A 17495-nucleotide genomic window follows, 5' to 3' on the forward strand; every position below is an offset into this window, starting at 1 on the left:
AGATGAATGTGGCCAAGTACAGGGATATCCTGAACGAAAACCTTCTCCCAAGTACTGGGGTCCTCAGACTGGGTGAAGGTTTACCTTCCAACAAGACAATGACTCTAAGCCCTTCTACTAAATACTGAGCGAAGGGTCTGAATACTTCGGACCATGTGATATTTCAGTTTTTCTTTTTTAATAAATCTGCAAAAATGTCAACAATTCTGTGTTTTTTCTGTCAATGTGGAGTGCTGTGTGTACATTATTGAGGAAAAAAATGAACTTAAATAATTTTAGCAAATGGTTGCTTTATAACAAAGAGTGTAAAAATTAAGGGGGTCTGAATACTTTCCGTACCCACTGTATGTGATAATTATTGTGGGTAAATTCTTCATTCATAAATGTCGATTTCTGAATATAAAGCCGTCCTTTTCATAAACTTTACGAAGAACTGTGCCTCTTCCTGTCATCTGTAAAGTTTATGGACAAAAAACAAACAGTGGATCTGCATCATATGGTTAATGAACTAAAGCTTTTAGAAAACCCCAAGGTTTTAATTTTATTATATGACTTTAATTTAAATTTTTGTTAATTTTATTTATTTCTTCAGTTGCTTATTTTTATTTTATTTTCATTATCTGTCTTTTATATTTTGTAAGACAGCCTGTCGTGGTATTATCTGTTGGATAATAAGTTGGAAAAAGTCTTTGGCAATATTGCCATATTTGTTATACTTGTTTATGGAAGCCAGTTTCCGCTACTAAAAAAACAAAACAAAAACAAGTATCCATAACTCAAAATTTCGAGAAAAAAAAGTCGAAATTTGGAGAAACATAGCGAGGTAAGGATCCCCTTCTTTTTTTTTTGTGGCGGGAGTATGGAAGTATGGGCTTCCATACTTGTTACATTTGTTTAATTAATAAAAAAAATAAATAAATCCATTGCTCTTGTTTTTTGTCCAGTAAAATTAAACTGGGTTTAACCAAATTTTCTTGAACTAGCCCATTAGTTGCATACAAGTTTTCAAAAAGTCTGTATGCACGGGATTTATCGATTTTCACTTTATTTATATTCCACTATTCTCATTTAACTTTAAGACCAAGAAACCTTGTTCTTGTCAGGGTCCTGGGTCTCCTGACCCAGCGTTTTAGTTCTTTGTGATTTTTGTATTATTGTACTTGGTGTGAGTCTCTAGTTTCGATCCCTTGCCCTTCATGTTTCTCTATGTCCCCTCTGTTCTGTGTAAGTCTGTGTCTGCATGTTTGAGTTCCCCTCTGTGTCTCTCGGTTCTTAGAGTCCTCTGCCTTATGGTTTATGTTTCTGTGTTTCCTAGTTGCTGTCTCCACTGTGTCAAGTTCGCGTCTCTGTGTGATCCTTCCTGTTTTACTTTGTAGGTCCGTGTCTTATGTGAATGTGTCCTGCTTTGCTTGTCTCATCAGTTCTAATTTCCCCCAGCTGTGCTCTCCTTCTGTGTCTCATTCTCCTCGTTACTTCCCAGTGTATTTAGTCCCTGTGTTTCTCTGAGTCAGTGTTGCGTCGTACCCTCAACAAGCTGTGTGTGTGTTTTGCCTCCGTGTTACCAGTGTTTTGTTTCCAGCTCTAGTTCCAGTTCAGTATTTCTGCTTCAGTGTTTTAGTCCACCAGCATTTTTGTTTGTCTTTTGGTGAGTTTAGTTAGTAAGAGGTTTTCCAGCAATAAAGCTGCGCTTTAAGTTGAACTTCTGTGTCTGAGTCCTGCATTTTGGATCCACCACTCCTGCTTGCACGCCTGCCACACAGCCAACCATGACAGTTCTATTATTAGTCTGTGGATAGAGATGCTGCAATAAGCCCGTTTTTAAAATGACTCTTATTCTGAAACGCTTCACCGGATAAGCTATGTCACGTCGAACGAGTTGATTGGCTGTCTCATGCACCGGAAGCCAAACAAGGATTCGGCGTTTTGATGATCTTACGTGTCATTTCCAGAGTGTCAGTGATTCAGATCTGCTGTAGACTATTAACGAAAAAACCCAGGTGAGTTTTCATTTACTCTCACGCTGTTCGCAGACTTTAAAACCTGAATATTAACCAGCTACCTGTCGATTTGTGTTCATTGTAGATAAATAAAGTCAGCTCTGTCAGCTGACGTTAGCTATTTAGAGGCACTGTAAGTTCACTACAAACCAAAACATGATCATTGTCACATTTTATCTCACTGTTTCCCTTAAAAGTTAATTCATTTACGATAAAGTGCTGATGTAATCTGTATAAAACGCAATATCCTTAACAGGTTGTTTTAGTAGTACCCGTTAGTTCTACCTGTTTTAATCTGTGTTTATTCCCATGTGTATCCTCGTTTTATCGCCTGTTTGTGTTGGTTGGTTCTTTGGTTTGTTTTTCGACACTTTTCAGGGACGTAAATATCACCCTATCACGTGTTCCAGACCGCCTGATAGAATGAATGAATGAAATCTGTTGATCTGAGGCGACACCATGACCTCTTCTTGTTCTTCCTCTTCTTTTTCTTCCCGACGCCACAGCGTTTACCACAGCGATCTGCTGTCACACCAGCCATCGACATGTCATCACTACAGCTTTAAATGTTCTTTGTGCTCTTATCCATCTGCCTGAAAGCTCGATATTTAACACCCTTTGTCCAGTTTATCCACTATCCCGCCTCTTGTATTTCTAACTTTGTCTCCAAACCACTTCTGCCTGAGCTCTCCCAATGGAAGTCTGAGCATCTTGATCTTTATCGCCTCCATGTCATTGGCTAATAATTAAGTTGAATTTAATGCAGCCAAAAAGGTAGCAAATGCCTGAATTACTGCATCCAAAAGAGTAAATGCAGTAACAAAATCACCATCACTGTGATTTTTATTGTATTATTAACTCAAGTGTACAACTGTAAAAAGCCATTTACTTTTATTCAAGGCCAGTAGATATCAGGAAAATGCACAGACGTCTGTAACACAGATTCTTTGCTTTAACTGTAAGTGGACCAGACATGTTTACATATATAGTTACTTTCAAAGGTCCATTTTGAATCAGGAAGACTCTGACCTAAGTTAAACACGTTAAAATAACAGTGCAGAAGTTTAGTAAGTAAGAATATAAATAAAACAAAGTGGAATTTAATCATCCATTTTCTTCTTTTCATACTATTCACCTTTCCACCCTGAATAGAATTGTGTAGTAAAATGGCTCAATAAAAATGCGACAAACCAAAGTAAACAACACAGTGGATCAGGAAATAGTCTCTGATTTGCTTATTTGTGTTTCTGTCCCCGATCACAACGTCTCCACTCTCATGTGTACATAAATGTTATATTTTTATACTTTAGGAGGGCAAAGAAGTTCACATTTAGAGGTCAGAGAGAGAGAGAATAATTTTCTTCAAAGTAAAAAAGTGACTGTATTTGAAAGTCACTTTTAATTTTAAATCCAACACAGAAACAAGCATGACTGATTTTTTTTTTTCTGTCTTTCCTTTAGAAAATGTCTGATTTTAATGATGAATGTGAATCTGGTCTTTTCAGGGCATCAGCATCTGGTTATTGATGAACTTGGGTAACTGTTGGTAACGGCAGAATCATGAAGGCTTTGATCCTAGTGGGGGGGTACGGGACCCGACTGCGACCGCTCACCCTGAGCGTCCCAAAACCCCTCGTGGAGTTCTGCAACAAACCCATCCTGCTGCACCAGGTGGAGGCACTGGTGAAAGTAAGGCATGGATATCAATGAGGATTTAATGATGCTACTGAGAGGTTATTTTGTGTTGTAGTCATGAGTCACTGTCTCTGTATGTTTTCAGGCTGGGGTGGACCATGTGGTTCTGGCAGTGAGCTACATGTCAGAGCTGCTGGAAAGAGAGATGAGAGTGCAGGAGCAGAGAGTACGTATGACAACCTGCACTGTTACAGCAAAAACCACCAGGTTTCTCCTGCATGGAGGCTATATGATGGATTTATTAATCAGGATATCATTTACTCAGGTGTAAATGTGCACAACAGTCACTGTTGAGTATGTTTGGTTCCCTTTTCAAGAAACTTTCGGCATCTCTGCTTATTTTTCTTGTTCTAGTGTATCCAGGATATTCAGAAAGTCGGTAACAGGTTTTAGGTTCACGATTTCTCAAGACAGAGAGAGTTGGACTGGAACGGACTGTTTCCCTTGAATGCAGAATTGTCAATAAAACACAACACTCGTGAGCACAGTCACCGTGTGTGTCGTGTACTTTACAATCTTTAATCAGCGTGACTTCCGTGTTGTGCTTGAACAGGACCTCAAAGACTCGGTTGTTGGACTTGTTGGATTTCTGTATCTCTGGTCACATGTTAGGAAATAGATTCAGGAGACATTCATTTGGATTCATGTGTGATTCCTAACTGAGCCCAAACATTAAAGTTGAACCTGTCTGTTTTTTGTTTTCTTCTCAGCTCGGGATTCGTATCTCTCTGTCTCATGAGAAGGAGCCTCTGGGAACAGGTGAGCTTGTCTTTACTACAGACAGATCCAGATAAGCGTAAATGGCTCTCTGCAAGTATCCAGTAATTCAACATCGATTAACTCGTCTTTTAAAAACCATAGTAAATTATTGTGAACCATATAAAACTGTATGTTTGTGCACAGCGGGTCCCCTGGCGTTGGCTCGAGACTTGCTGAATGATGACAGTGAGCCGTTCTTCGTTCTCAACTCAGACGTCATCTGTGATTTTCCGTTCAAAGATCTGCTGCAGTTCCACCGCAACCACGGCAAGGAGGGAACCATTGTGGTGAGAGAGACTGTCCAAGTATCTGCATATTGACAGGTTTTTATTAGTTTTAGGTGGTTTAAGGGAAGCTTACTACTGTGTGTGTGTGTGTGTGTGTGTGTGTGTGTGTGTGTGTGTGTGTGTGTGTGTGTGTGTGTGTGTGTGTGTGTGTGTGCGTGCATGCATGAAGGTAACACGGGTGGAAGAGCCCTCTAAGTACGGTGTGGTGGTGTATGAGGCGGACAGCGGGAGGATCCATCGCTTTGTGGAGAAACCACAGGTCTTTGTCTCCAACAAAATTAATGCCGGCATGTACATCTTCAATCCCAGCATGCTCAGCAGGATCCAGGTGAGGAGGCTCTTGCACTCACTCATAGTGTCGATGTTGGTGTGTTATTTAGTAACAGACTCAGTGTTTCCCACAGATGGACTTTACCTTGGTGGGCCAGCCTGTTAGTATCTGGTATTATTGAAGACTGAAAGCTGAAAGGGAGCTCCCTTTCAGCTTTCAGTCTTCAATCCAAACTTTCAGCCTTAGTTTGGATCAGAGCGAAGAATGCATCTGGGTCACTGTTCAGCCTATCATTGTGGCAGTCACTGATATCATTCAGCTTCTTGATCAGAGCTCATCCTAGATTCAGATGTACTCAGACTTCACTATCTTGGACTGTAGCTAGTGATTGCAGTCCTCCTGCTCTGAATATCTCCTGCGAGACCCTGGGTCACTCTAACCCGAGCCTACAACAGGTTTGCATCTCTGAGGTTGAAGAGCGGACTACAAGAACTACAGCCACCAGCTCCTCTTCAACATGGTGGAGTTTAAATCTGCCAGCAGGATGAGACTCACTGGAGAGACACCTGATTATGTGTGAATCTGTGGGAAACACTGAGTCTGAAGACACTATAGTTTTGTTTATTTTTTTTGGATCATGTTCATGACTTTTTATGCATTCTTTTTGCAGCTGAGACCAACATCCATTGAAAAAGAAATATTTCCTGTCATGGCAGGGGAGGGACAGCTGTATGCCATGGAGCTGCAAGGTAACTAATACTAATATTAAGACTGCAGTACTACAGCACAGGACTCTTCTCCTCCAGTGGCGTAGTGGTCAAAAAGTCACTGGTTTGATTCCAGCTGGAGACACAAATCCTCTTTGGGGTTGCGTCAGAAAGGGCATCCTGCGTTTAAAGAAAATCTGCCAAATCAGACATGTAGAGCTGCCCACTGTGGCGACCACTGGTGGCAGGGAAGCAGCCGAAAGTAGCTTCTACTACAGCACAGGACTGTAAAGCTGCATGTGAGATCTGAACATTCAGCTTTTGCCCAAAATAGGGGCCCGTGGAGAAGATCGTATTAATCAAAATGATGCAAGTCAGTTCATAAAAGTATACAGTGGTGACCTCACCTTTTTCTTAACACAGCAGTAGGATCAGTAGGATGGAAATGTATGGTTTGAAGCTGACCTGTGTGCTTGATCTGGTCTCTGCAGCTCACAGCTCCACCAGACGTAAGTGTTTGGGCTTTTCGTGCAGGTCTGGAGAGGAAACGTTTGCAGAAAAGCACCACTAACCTTTATGCTCAGACCTAAAGGTTCTCTAGAGTTCTGATACAGATGTTTAAAAAGAAAAACTCCAACAAAAAACATAAGAGCTCACCAGCAGGAGGAATCACTAGTTGGTGCTTCTCTACATCCTCATTCCTCTCTGACATCCTTTGGCTTTGCTGAAACAGTGGAACCACGTAGTGAAACCTCCACCCCATCCTGACCTGTAGTCCAGGCAGGCTTACTGGTCCCAGTCAGTAGTGGATTTCCCTTTAGAAGATGATGTGATTCATCATGTTTAAGTAGTAACAGAAGGTCCTCGAGATTAGCGGCGAAGCATTTACAAAACTTAAGAATCACAGGATAAATAAAAAAAGATGGGCTTGATTTGTTCTTTAAATTTTCTTAGAGGAGTAGGAATTTGTACAAGTGACCTAAATTCTGTTTTGTCTTTGTAATAAATATGGACAAACCTATGTCGGCCTAAAAGGTTAAATAAATTCATTACATTTTAATAACTGAGCTCTGGCTAGTTTATGCTTGAATAAATAAATAAATTCAGGTTAAATCTGTATGTTAATCAGAAACCAGAAACCCTGATGTTTTTTTATGATGCTGGTGCTCGTAAAAACCCTGATTAATGTTGTTCGTACCAGTCGTGCTTTCCTGTGTTTTTATTCAGGTGTTTGGATTAATCTTTTTTCAGGATTGGTATTTATTGAATTATGAATTGATGGTGATTTTTCTCCCTCTTTTTTGTTTTTTTTGTTTTTAACAGAGATCTGTAGAAAATCCATCAGTCTTTCCAGTGAAAATGTGGCTTTTTTTTAACCCACTGAACTGCATTTTCAGTTTTTAGTTTAAATCTGTATCTCTGCTTGTCCTGGTTTCCACTTTTGCCCCCACAGCCTAACCAACGGTAAGGGGGTGACACCATGTTGCAGTGGTTAGCACTGTTAGACGCTGGGTTCGAACCTTCTGGTTGATTTCTGTGTGTTTGTTTGCTCCTGAAATTCATAGACTGCGGTCATACTTGTTAGGTTATAACTGGTGATTTTGGTGGCCGTAGGATTAGATGTGAGGGTGCCTGTTTGCCCCGGTGTTCTCCGCCTCTTCTCTCTTGATCCTGCCCCCTCACAACACTTAGCTGGATATTTGGTTGAGGCAGATGAATGATTTGTGCAGCTATTAGAACAAATGCTGAAAACTCTGCTGGCAGTTATGTAAAATTTATGGCAGAGTTTGCAGTCAGCAGATTAATGTCTGCCTCTTACTGTGACCTCATTATTCAGTGAGTCACCTGTTAAAGATCACTAGGAGCTGCCTGGTTGCTTTCACCTTCCACCCTCTGTCCGTCTGTCTGCAGGTTTCTGGATGGACATCGGCCAGCCTAAAGACTTCCTGACAGGGATGTGTATGTACCTCCAGTCAGTACGACAACACGCACCTGAGAGATTACGCACAGGCCCCGGTTTCCTCGGCAATGTCTTGGTTGTGAGTGCACTTTGTTGATGTGACATCAAAATAAGGGCTTGTACTTCATGATAATGATGATCCCCATTTCTTCTTCTCTGAAGGATCCCACGGCACAGATCGGGGAGAACTGCACCATCGGCCCGAATGTTACCATCGGCGCCGGCGTTGTCGTGGAGGACGGCGTGAGGATAAAGAGGTGCACGGTGCTGAAAGGGTCAAGGGTTCGATCGCACTCGTGGCTGGAGAGCTGCATCGTGGGGTGGAGCTCGTCAGTCGGCCAGTGGGTGAGTGGGAAAGATGTGTGGACGTTCTTGATTCATTCATTTATTGTGAGACGCAGCTAATTGTGTCTCTGTCTGTTTAACAGCAGATCTCACTTGTGGTGATGTTTGTACTCTATAACTTAGCCTAGTTTTCTTTTTTTCTTTTTAGACCTTGTATCTGCTTACGCACTCATGGATATAATTTATTGGAATTGCTCAAACTTGTCTGTTTTTTTTTTTGTTTGTTTTGTTTGCTTTGTTTGTTTTGTTTTTTTGTCTTAAAGTAATAACCAAATGGGACTTTTGGCCAACTTCACAGTTCACTATTATATCTGTCCTTTTCACATAACTTATAGTAGCTAACGCCAGAGAAGCAGTAGGAGAACAGGAGTACCGAAGGCTGTGGCAGCCGTACTCTTTCTGCTGTCTACTTAAATCCTCTGTTTCATCTCGTACAGCACATGCACAAAGACTTGTCACGTGCGATGGTAGATGACTTGTGTCTTAATGTGCATCCTCAGGTGCGTATGGAGAATGTGACGGTGCTGGGGGAGGACGTGATCGTCAATGACGAGCTTTACCTGAACGGTGCCAACGTCCTGCCTCACAAATCCATCAACGAGTCAGTCCCGGAGCCGCGAATCATCATGTAGCGTCAGATGGAGGAAAAATCCCAGCGCCTTTTATATGAACACTATGAGGAAGACCCAAACTGTGCCAGAGAAGAGGGAGGGACATTCAGGCAGTTGAATGGAAGCAGGAGGAGGAAGAACAAAAGGCTTCTTTGTCTTTCTTTTTATAAATTAATTTGGACTTGTTTTAGCCCTGCTTGGCTGCATTTGTCAGAAAAGGTGACGTGTGTCATGGAAGGTTTCTTAAAGTACTGACAGGTCAAACTCTCATGTTGGCAAATATGAGAAAAGTCGAGAGAGGGGGCTTCTTGGTGGAGTAAAGATCAGTATACTGAGAGGGAAGGGGGAAGTGGGTGTGTGAATATATGAACACTGCTGGTTAGATTTACTATGCATTTACACTTCCTGAAAAGAACAATCAAACCACAGCTACAGGTTGATGTCATGACTGATGCTCAGATTCTGATCTGACTTATTGTGAAACATAATGCAGTATTGGTCACAGTTAAAGGTCCAGTGTGTAGGATTTCTGATGCTCCATTAACATAAATGTAATCCAGGATTTATAACTAGTGTTTCTACTGAAGACCAAAAAGGACAAACAGCACTGGCTATAAGTAAATGGAACTGAAGGTGCTCCTACATTGTTGTAAACAATAGACTGTATATCAAAGATGGACAATACCACCACTGTTTGCTTGTGGAGGCTGCCACGTTTTTGTTTTTGTTTTGTTTATTTGGAAGTAGAATATTTACTTACAAAAGTGTGAAGTTGTGAGCTGGGTCCAGCAGAGGTGAAGACTAGGAAAGAGATGAGACCACTGTCAGCACACTGTTTAATCCACGCCACACCCCAATTTTAAACCTTGGCAAAATCTTAATGGTTGTATTATATTTAAATATATTAAAATCACTGTCCGTACAGTTGTTACCAACCTGCAAATGTGTTTATTTCTGCTCTTGTTGGAAACAAAGGGCGATTCAGTATCTTGCAATCTACAACTTCACCACTAGATGTCACTAATTCCTACACATTGGTCCTTTAAAGCCATAGCAGTTTATTATTGAGGGCAGCAGAGCAAGCTGTAAGCAACTTCATGGAAATGCGAATGTTTTGAGTTGGAAGTCATGTTTGCATCCACCTGAATGTAATTGACATCAAATAACACTCAATAATTTGATTTGTTTTTATACGGAAATACCAATGACTGCAGCTTTAATCATGGGAAATGTTGGTTAAGTCTTGTGTTCTTGATGAGCTTTCCAGGTTTCTCTGTTCTTTGAAATGGCTTGTTTCAATGTCAGACGAGTTAATGATCATCAATATGTGCTCCAATACTGTAGTGGGTGAGCTGACAACTTTATAATGTGGACAACTTTAGTCTTTAAGATTAATTTTACATTATAAATAAATATACAGCGCTGTCTAAAAGTTCCTACTCCACATGAAGTAAGCAGTTTTGTCACAAATTAGGCAATGGCCATCAGATGCAATAATCCTCTTAAAGGTGAGAAAAGCAGATAAGGAAAGGTTTTCAGTATACTAAAAAAAACTTCAAAGGAACAGGAGTATAAGTCATTGCTTCCTGTCAGGGTTTTCAGAGTAAAAATACTTAGATTGTAAATTAGCTTTCAGCCTCGAGGAGAAGACGCAGCCTAATTTAGGACCAGTTTCTTGCATTGTCACCAAAAATAATAGTCCTGAGGCCAAAAAGATGGAAAGCGCATGGCACCATGAAATTACTGGACCTTAAGTTGGAACCACTGACATCACTGAAGTCCACCAATGACTGACAGATTTCTTTCCAACTAAAAGTAGGGGCGTGACTCCAAAAGATCATCATATAATCTCATGACCAGACTGCCCAAAACTAAACAAAATGTATCCGACCATCAGTAAACTTTATAAACTTCATGAATTTGACATTGCATCAGTAAATCATAACATTTTCAGTATCACTAATGTTGACACTCATTCTGTGTTCAGTATTTAATTTGTACAATAATCTGTGTATATAATTAAAGAGACAACTTTCAAACAAATCTAACGCTAACATTTTAGCCATGTGTCATTTACTGCTACTAGCATAAAAATCAGATGATTTTGAGCTTTTACAAACAAATGTAAAGTAAAAGTAAACCGAGCCCAGTGTAAATCCCCTCTGTCATTAGAACTACTGAAACTTTTCTTTGACTTATTTCAGGGTCATAATTAAACACTCACATTCAAATTTCTGAGCCAGATAGAATCCTTGGAAATGAGAAACCTTCAGTAAAGAACTGTTAATCAGCCCTGTGCTAAGACTGGAAAAGTTGTTGGTGTTTTCACATAGCAGTTTCTCCTTAACTGCTGATAAGACAGACATCTCTCCCCTGAGACAGTTTGTAAAAACAAAGTGTTTTAACTTGAAATAATTACACGCCTGAAAATCTTTTAAGGGTATCTGTTCTGCTTTTCTGGGTTGTTTTTTTTTAAATGTTACTGGGTCAGATTTTCATATTATATGTGAACAAAATAGACGTTGAAGGTCCAGGGTGTTTTTGTGTTTCTTTACATACTAAATGGGGACAGTTCACAAGCACTGGGTAAACCCCTCTGTAGGCTTCCAAGTGCCAGCCAGTCAGCAGATGAGGGGTTTAAAGTTTGAACTGAGGGGCTGCATAAGGGACTGGAATAAGAAAAATAAGGATTGTTTTTAAACTTTGAATCATTCTGTGATACTGGAGTGGAGTCAAAAAGCATAGAGCAGCAAATTAACAATATAAATGCAACAGGTCGCCTTTAAATAAATGCTCTCCTGTGGGAGGTTACTGAAACTGGTCAACAGGTTAGTCCTGTGTTAGTCCACACTCAGCGCTGGTGTATCGATGTAAAGCAGTGATTCTGCTGTTTGTGGTGAGCACTATTAAGAGCTTAATGTGCAAAAGAGTTTGAGTGAAGGAAGTTGGTCTTTGTAAAAAAATGTTTTTAATTTCTGAAAGGAAAAATATAATCTACTGACCACTGCAACACGTCTGATCTCGTATTATTCGATGTTTAACAGGTGAAGGTCACAGTAAATCTCATGTCAGTGATAAAAATTATCACCACAGTTAGATTCGCCTTCCTGGTCTCTCTGCTTTACCCATGAAATGTAAAGGGCATGAACATGTTTTTCTTAAAACGTCACAAGCCTTTGTGAATGTTCTAATTTTAATTTAGAGATATAAAAACTTTATAGAGTCAAAGGTTGTTTATCATTTTTACCTGATGTACATAACATCTGAAAGAATGTTTTACATTTAAATCCAAATCTGTTGGTTTTACAGACACTTTTGAGCTTCGTTAGATTACTTCACTAGACTACCATAGAAATTGAAATGTATACACAATTACATTTTGTTTTTGCATCTAAAGTATATTTGTATCTAAATAATACCAATTTAAACATTAAATTGCACTAAAAAAGTCATAGCTTTTTATTATTACGTTTAGTAAAAAACCCAACTCTTGCACACTTGACGTTTGGATGGATCAGGGTGTGTACCACACTCAAAAAGTCCCTGTTATTGGTCCAAAAACGAAAAAATATTGATGACACACAGAAATGTAAAACTACATTTTCACAGATACAATTATTAAAGCTTGTAAGACTGACTATTACCAGTTAAGCCAAGTTAGTTTATATGTAGAGCCCATTATCTCGCCTAAAAGGCTTTATAGACACATGACACAGACAAACATATTAAAACAAGAAAGAAAATATACAAGTAATAAAATCTAAAAGGCTTTCAGTGTCTTTTAACATTAAAAGAAAAACCCTAATAAGCTATTGAAATGTTTAAATTCTTAAATAAAACTCATCAAAACTCAGAGATTTCTGAGTGGAAATAAGAGCTAGCTAAACCAAAAACCTGTAGATAAAGAGGGCGTGTGCTGTTCCACTCTCACAGTCACAGGTAAAATCTTCATTGGTACTTTATTGTGCGTGCCAATGTAAGGAAACAGCTTCTCAGTGAAACTGAGTTTGAAGGTGTGTATGTGTGTGCTGGTGTCAAGATCGAAGAATGAGAGTTTCCCTCTGTCACAGTCCAGCTGAACTTTGACCCTCTGGAGCTTCTTCACTGAGAGAAGTTTATCAGGAAGTGGTGGAGCAGCTGCTGTGTATTGTCCATCCTGGAGACATATTTCCCAGAATCCAGTCTGTAATTGTTCTTTTCTCTTAACAGACTCTATTAGCACACCGAGGCACCTGATCCCATCCTTTCTAACCTCAACATGCCAGCTGTGAGTCCCTGAGTCGAAGCCCTCGGAGCCCAGAACAATTGGATGGTGGTCGAACCTCTCTGGATTGTGGGGAAGCTGCTGTCTCTCACCGAGACTCACACTGGTCAGATCTTCTGAGAGGATGAGTTGTTGATGAGCTGTGTTTGGATCCAGAATCACTGGAGTGCAGGAGACCATCTCCTTCATGTTCTTCCAGATGTTGAAGGTTAGGTTGCCCAGGTGTTTGGCCACATCTATCAGAGCTCCTGAGACCACATGTGGTTCCTCCAGCAGGCTTGATGTTTTGCAGAAATGAGACATCTTCAGCTCTCAGGTTCTCCTCTGTGGCTCTGATAGCATCTAAAAGAGCTGCTATTTTTCTGCTCAGAGCCTCCATCTTCTCCTTGATCATCTGACTCTTCTGCTCCTCTTCTGCCCTCAGAGCAGTGATTCTTGCTTTTTCTTCTTCTTGTAGAAACTGGTGCATTTTTGCAAACTTCTCCTTGATCTTCCTCTCTGTGTGAAGGGCCTGGACTTTAATGTGTTCTCTGGTTTGATCAAAGTCTCCTTTAACTATTTTAAAGTGCTTCAGTTTCTCTTTTAAGGGCTGTAGTAACACCTGAAGCACTTTTCTGTGATCCTCCGCAGCTTCTTCGATGGTTCTGAATTTGTGTTTGTTGTGTATTTTTGAATCCCTACAAACAAGACACACTAGCAGCTGATGGTCCAGACAGAAGAGTTTGAGTTTCTCACAGTGCAGACTGCAGTGAGCCTCTGACTCCAAAGAAGCTTTTTGATTTCTCTCCAGTAAGAAAGCTTCACACAGGTTCTTTAACACCAAGTTACAGGGTGGGTCATCTGACAAATGCAAATTCTGCATTTACGTACTGGTTTCTCCTTCCACCACATTTGCAGGCAGTCTTTACAAAAGCTGTGGCTGCATGACAGCATGATGGGGTCTCTGAAGATGTCATAGCAGATCGAACAAGAGAGATTCATTTCTGACTGAGAGGACATTTTGCCTCTGAGTGAAAAAAAATGCAGCTGGGGTAATTAGAGACTGAAGATGTATCTTGAAACTTACTGTTCTTCCAGCTGTGGCTTCTTTAAAAGTCCTGCTCGTTATATGAAATCAGCAGCAGGTAGAAGTGGCAGTATCCCCGATAGTTAGAATTCCTCTTTGCTCCGATAGTGAATCTCAAACACACTGCTCACAAAGTGAAACTGTGACATATAACTGATGCCTGGTTTGATTCCAACTAATGTTTCTGTTGCACCTCTATTGTGGCACTTATGCTACCTTTGCCTACAAAGCCTCTTATCTGCATTTACAGTTCTTTTGTCTGTTACAGTCAACCAAAAACGGTGGAGAAGCAGAACGTTAGATCATATCTCAGCAACTGGGAGAAATTTGCCTTCAGGGATTTCTGCCTGGCAGGCTCTCTAACACCTGTCAGAGATGTATTGTAGGACACAGCATATGGAGAGGACTATGTATAGGTGACTGATTACTCGTGACAAACAGTGGAAAGTAGGCAAATAAAGTGCAGGCGACATCAATCAGAGAAACAGGAGAGAAGATGGGAAGCACAAAACAAAATAAGATACAAGAAAACTATTTTTTTTTTCATTTTTAATGCTAATCCTTACCTTAGAGATAAAAAGAGACTAGCGTACAGAAAATAACCAGAGTACCAATCAGAACAAAAAGGTAGCAAAACTCAGCGATATCACCAAAAAGTAAAATTATTGTGACAGTGTTATTGTTACATCTTGAAAAATGCATATTCGTGGATCCTTTTGATATTGTGGAAGATGAGTAATACTGTAAGATATGTTTTCACAGAATCGAAATATTCTGGGACGTCTTGAGTGATCAGTGGTTCTGGAGTCAATGTGAACTTCAAAAAAAGGTTTACTGATTATATGACACATGACTGTGAAACCAGAGCGTATGGTTGAAGTGTGACTGTGTTTAAGAGGAAATGTGTTTTGCAGTGTGTGCATGCATTTCTGTTACTGGTAGTGCCCCTCAGGATGGCGAGTCATCGCTACTTTAAACCACAGTACTTCCTTGCGTTTGAGTGGCTTCCTTGAGTCAAAAAGAAACTTTTTGTCTATTATTTGAAGATATTTTCTCTGCAGGAATGGCGGACACTGGTGTGGAACTGGACAGACTTGTTGCTGCAGTGCCCCAGAATCCAGATGAGCAACAAAAAGATGACAAATTGGCACAAACGCTGCTGTTTGTCCTCCTGACTGTAGTGCTGTATGGCATTGCTGCACAGGCTTTTTTTATTAACCTGCTTTACCACCGTGAATTGGTGAGTATCAGCTCAGTGTACTCTAGTCTTTAAATCTAAATATTTATTGCCTGCTTTTTATCCTCTCTTATTGTGACTTTAGAGGTATAAAAATGAATTGATTAACTGTAACAATTATGCAATTGTTGTGATATATCAGCTGATAAGATAGATACTACTGTAGCACATATCTAATTGCAAAAGCTTCTATTACTTTGGGCACATTTGTTGTGAGCTTGTCTCGTTTTAACAGTCATTTGTTTATATTTTACTCAATTTTCCTGTACTTTTAAAAAAATTTATTTTATTTTTTAAAAATTCTTCTCTGTACAAGTAAACGTTGTACTCTATCATCAAATATGACGCATTGACAATTTCTTTCAAACTAATTTGTAACTTCCATTGCAGGCTGTCTCAAGACTGAACAACAGATCAGGTACACAAGTCTCTTATTACATTTAACCTTAATTCAACCATGAACTAAAATCTCGAGACTAAGAATATCTTTTGTGAGCATATCTAAAAAACAAAACATACCCCTCCCCGCATTTTAGATTTTTGATTTCATTGCAGAACAAGATGAACCCATCCGTGGTTTTGCACATCTGACAGGATAACTTAAAATAAACAAATAAACAAACAAACAAAAACAGCATTTAGATTTTTGTTTCCATTGCAGAACAAGATGGTAGAATCCGTGGTTTTGCACATCTGACAGGTTGGATAACTTTTTTTTTTTTTTGTAAATAACACAAGTGTATACCATCCATAAATAAAATAACCGTCGTCATGATTTTCTGATTTGCACGATTTTTGCATTTGTTTCTCTAATTAACGGTCAAACTGTATAGAAAAGCCTTCATTTCCCATTGTCAGTGATAAATACTTTGTCTTGCGTGCTGTATTTATATATCAGATGTAAGGCAGCAGAGTTATATGCTGAGTATAAACGGTGAGTTTGTTTTGAAACTGCAATAAACACACCAAGATTTGATTTCAGAGAAAAAAGAAGCTAAGAAGAATATTTTTAATTTTATTCATTTGTTGGCACATTATGTGAAGAAGCCACATTAATTTAAATATTTACCAAATAAATAATAATAACACTAATAATAATGATTTGGTGAATATTATCACAAAACTAAAGTCCTGCATTATCAACTGTGTGCTATCAGGGGCATTTAGATCTTTTTTAAATGGGGTGGCACAAGACGGATGAAGAACAAGGCGAGGTGACTACAGGAAATTCAAATTTTTATGACGGCGTACAAAAAAATCTGATTAATAAAATGCTGGGTATAGTTTAGAAGCAAATGTGCGGGTGTCTTCTGTCCCTTCTGTCAGATCAACTCTGCAGTCCCTATTTCCTTTTGAACAATTCATTGAAACTAGCAGTTTCACAAAACAGATCATAACTGGCCCAAAACAGGAGCTGAACTTTACATAAATTGGTTTAATTGTTTGCCGTGTCTGACTGAAAATACACAACTTTAAATTGCTACATCCATCTTGTCTTTTATCCCTGCAGGCGGGTCGGTTCAAGAAAACGAGGTGATGCTTTGGCATATAAATAATCTGACTGTTCTCAGCGGCATGGCCTACAAAGATGGTAGGCTTGAAGTTCAGGAGGAGGGATTTTACTATGTGTATTCCAAGGTTTGCTTTAGTGACCATGGGCTCTGGAACCAGTCACCTGATTTTTTTCACCACTTTGTTATGAAATCTGCTCACCTACATGGAAATCATTATACCCTCATGCAGTCACAGAAAGAGTTACGGGTGAACTCAAGCGACTTGAACAAGGGTTCAAGGTGATCCTTTAATTTCTCACCTGTCTGCAAAATTACAATTTATACTAAACAAATCATTTTACCAGCTTTAAAGGTGAAAGCATACAAATGATACACACTTAAACAAACTACAATGTCATTCTGTCATCGGTGCAGCCTCATGGAGTGGCTCTTTAGGCTTTCTTTGCTTACCATAATGACAGAAGAAAAGCAGAAACTTATTAATTCTTAACATAACAAACAAAGTTAAGTTAAAGGCACACAACAAATCTGACAAAAGAGGTAATTATAGCACAATATATGTAGTACAGAGATAAGAGCAGTGCTGGGCATTATAACAGGTTCTATGTGTGACATTTTGCTGAGAGAATGTCATAAGATAAAATCAGTATGACAATGAATTCTTGCATTTACTGTCATGCTTAAATGTAGTTTTTGTGTCTTTGAAAAACACAAAGATTACACATCCCTCATCATTTTTAGTTCAGATGGCATCTAAATGTAGTAAAAAGTTAAAAAAAATC

General features: G+C 39.4%; 2 protein-coding genes and 1 pseudogene across 5 annotated transcripts; 2 read left to right on the forward strand and 1 right to left on the reverse strand.

Annotated features, from left to right (window-relative positions):
- The first annotated feature begins 1373 nt into the window (after positions 1–1373).
- On the forward strand, positions 1374–11642 carry gmppb (GDP-mannose pyrophosphorylase B). Of its 2 annotated transcripts, XM_082532447.1 has the most exons (11): positions 1374–1997; positions 3503–3686; positions 3778–3858; positions 4403–4451; positions 4596–4738; positions 4908–5066; positions 5680–5758; positions 6208–6225; positions 7628–7755; positions 7839–8021; positions 8522–11642. In XM_082532447.1, the coding sequence occupies exons 2-11, from the start codon at positions 3558–3560 to the stop codon at positions 8651–8653; spliced, it is 1101 nt and encodes a 366-aa protein (XP_082388573.1). In that variant the 5' UTR covers positions 1374–1997; positions 3503–3557; the 3' UTR covers positions 8654–11642. The 2 variants fall into 2 exon arrangements, with proteins under 2 accessions (XP_082388573.1, XP_082388574.1); XM_082532448.1 differs by lacking the exon at positions 6208–6225 and having other exon boundaries at positions 1376–1997.
- Positions 11643–12509: 867 nt separating this feature from the next.
- On the reverse strand, positions 12510–13895 carry LOC309707521 (zinc-binding protein A33-like; annotated as a pseudogene). The gene has a single exon. The product of its transcript is annotated as a zinc-binding protein A33-like (transcript).
- Positions 13896–14933: 1038 nt separating this feature from the next.
- LOC309707293 (tumor necrosis factor ligand superfamily member 14-like) lies at positions 14934–17468 on the forward strand. 2 transcript variants are annotated; one of them, XM_082534546.1, is made up of 4 exons: positions 14934–15202; positions 15590–15617; positions 15861–15899; positions 16710–17468. In XM_082534546.1, exons 1-4 carry the CDS (start codon positions 15026–15028, stop codon positions 16994–16996), a joined length of 531 nt encoding a protein of 176 aa, XP_082390672.1. In that variant the 5' UTR covers positions 14934–15025; the 3' UTR covers positions 16997–17468. The 2 variants fall into 2 exon arrangements, with proteins under 2 accessions (XP_082390672.1, XP_082390673.1); XM_082534547.1 differs by lacking the exon at positions 15861–15899.
- Positions 17469–17495: the final 27 nt, after the last annotated feature.

This window comes from Aulonocara stuartgranti (genome assembly GCF_965226115.1).
Source record: "Aulonocara stuartgranti genome assembly, chromosome: 5".
NCBI lineage: Eukaryota > Metazoa > Chordata > Actinopteri > Cichliformes > Cichlidae > Aulonocara > Aulonocara stuartgranti.

What these genes read in the sequence shown, in the direction of transcription:
- LOC309707293 (XM_082534546.1), top strand. Translation starts at nt 15,026, where the DNA reads ATGGCGGACACTGGTGTGGAACTGGACAGACTTGTTGCTGCAGTGCCC. An exon ending in TGCTTTACCACCGTGAATTG is followed by an intron (nt 15,203 to 15,589) that starts GTGAGTATCAGC and finishes CTTCCATTGCAG; the next exon opens with GCTGTCTCAAGACTGAACAA. An exon ending in AAGACTGAACAACAGATCAG is followed by an intron (nt 15,618 to 15,860) that starts GTACACAAGTCT and finishes TTTCCATTGCAG; the next exon opens with AACAAGATGGTAGAATCCGT.
- gmppb (XM_082532447.1), top strand. Translation starts at nt 3,558, where the DNA reads ATGAAGGCTTTGATCCTAGTGGGGGGGTACGGGACCCGACTGCGACCG. An exon ending in AGGTGGAGGCACTGGTGAAA is followed by an intron (nt 3,687 to 3,777) that starts GTAAGGCATGGA and finishes GTATGTTTTCAG; the next exon opens with GCTGGGGTGGACCATGTGGT. An exon ending in GCAAGGAGGGAACCATTGTG is followed by an intron (nt 4,739 to 4,907) that starts GTGAGAGAGACT and finishes GCATGCATGAAG; the next exon opens with GTAACACGGGTGGAAGAGCC.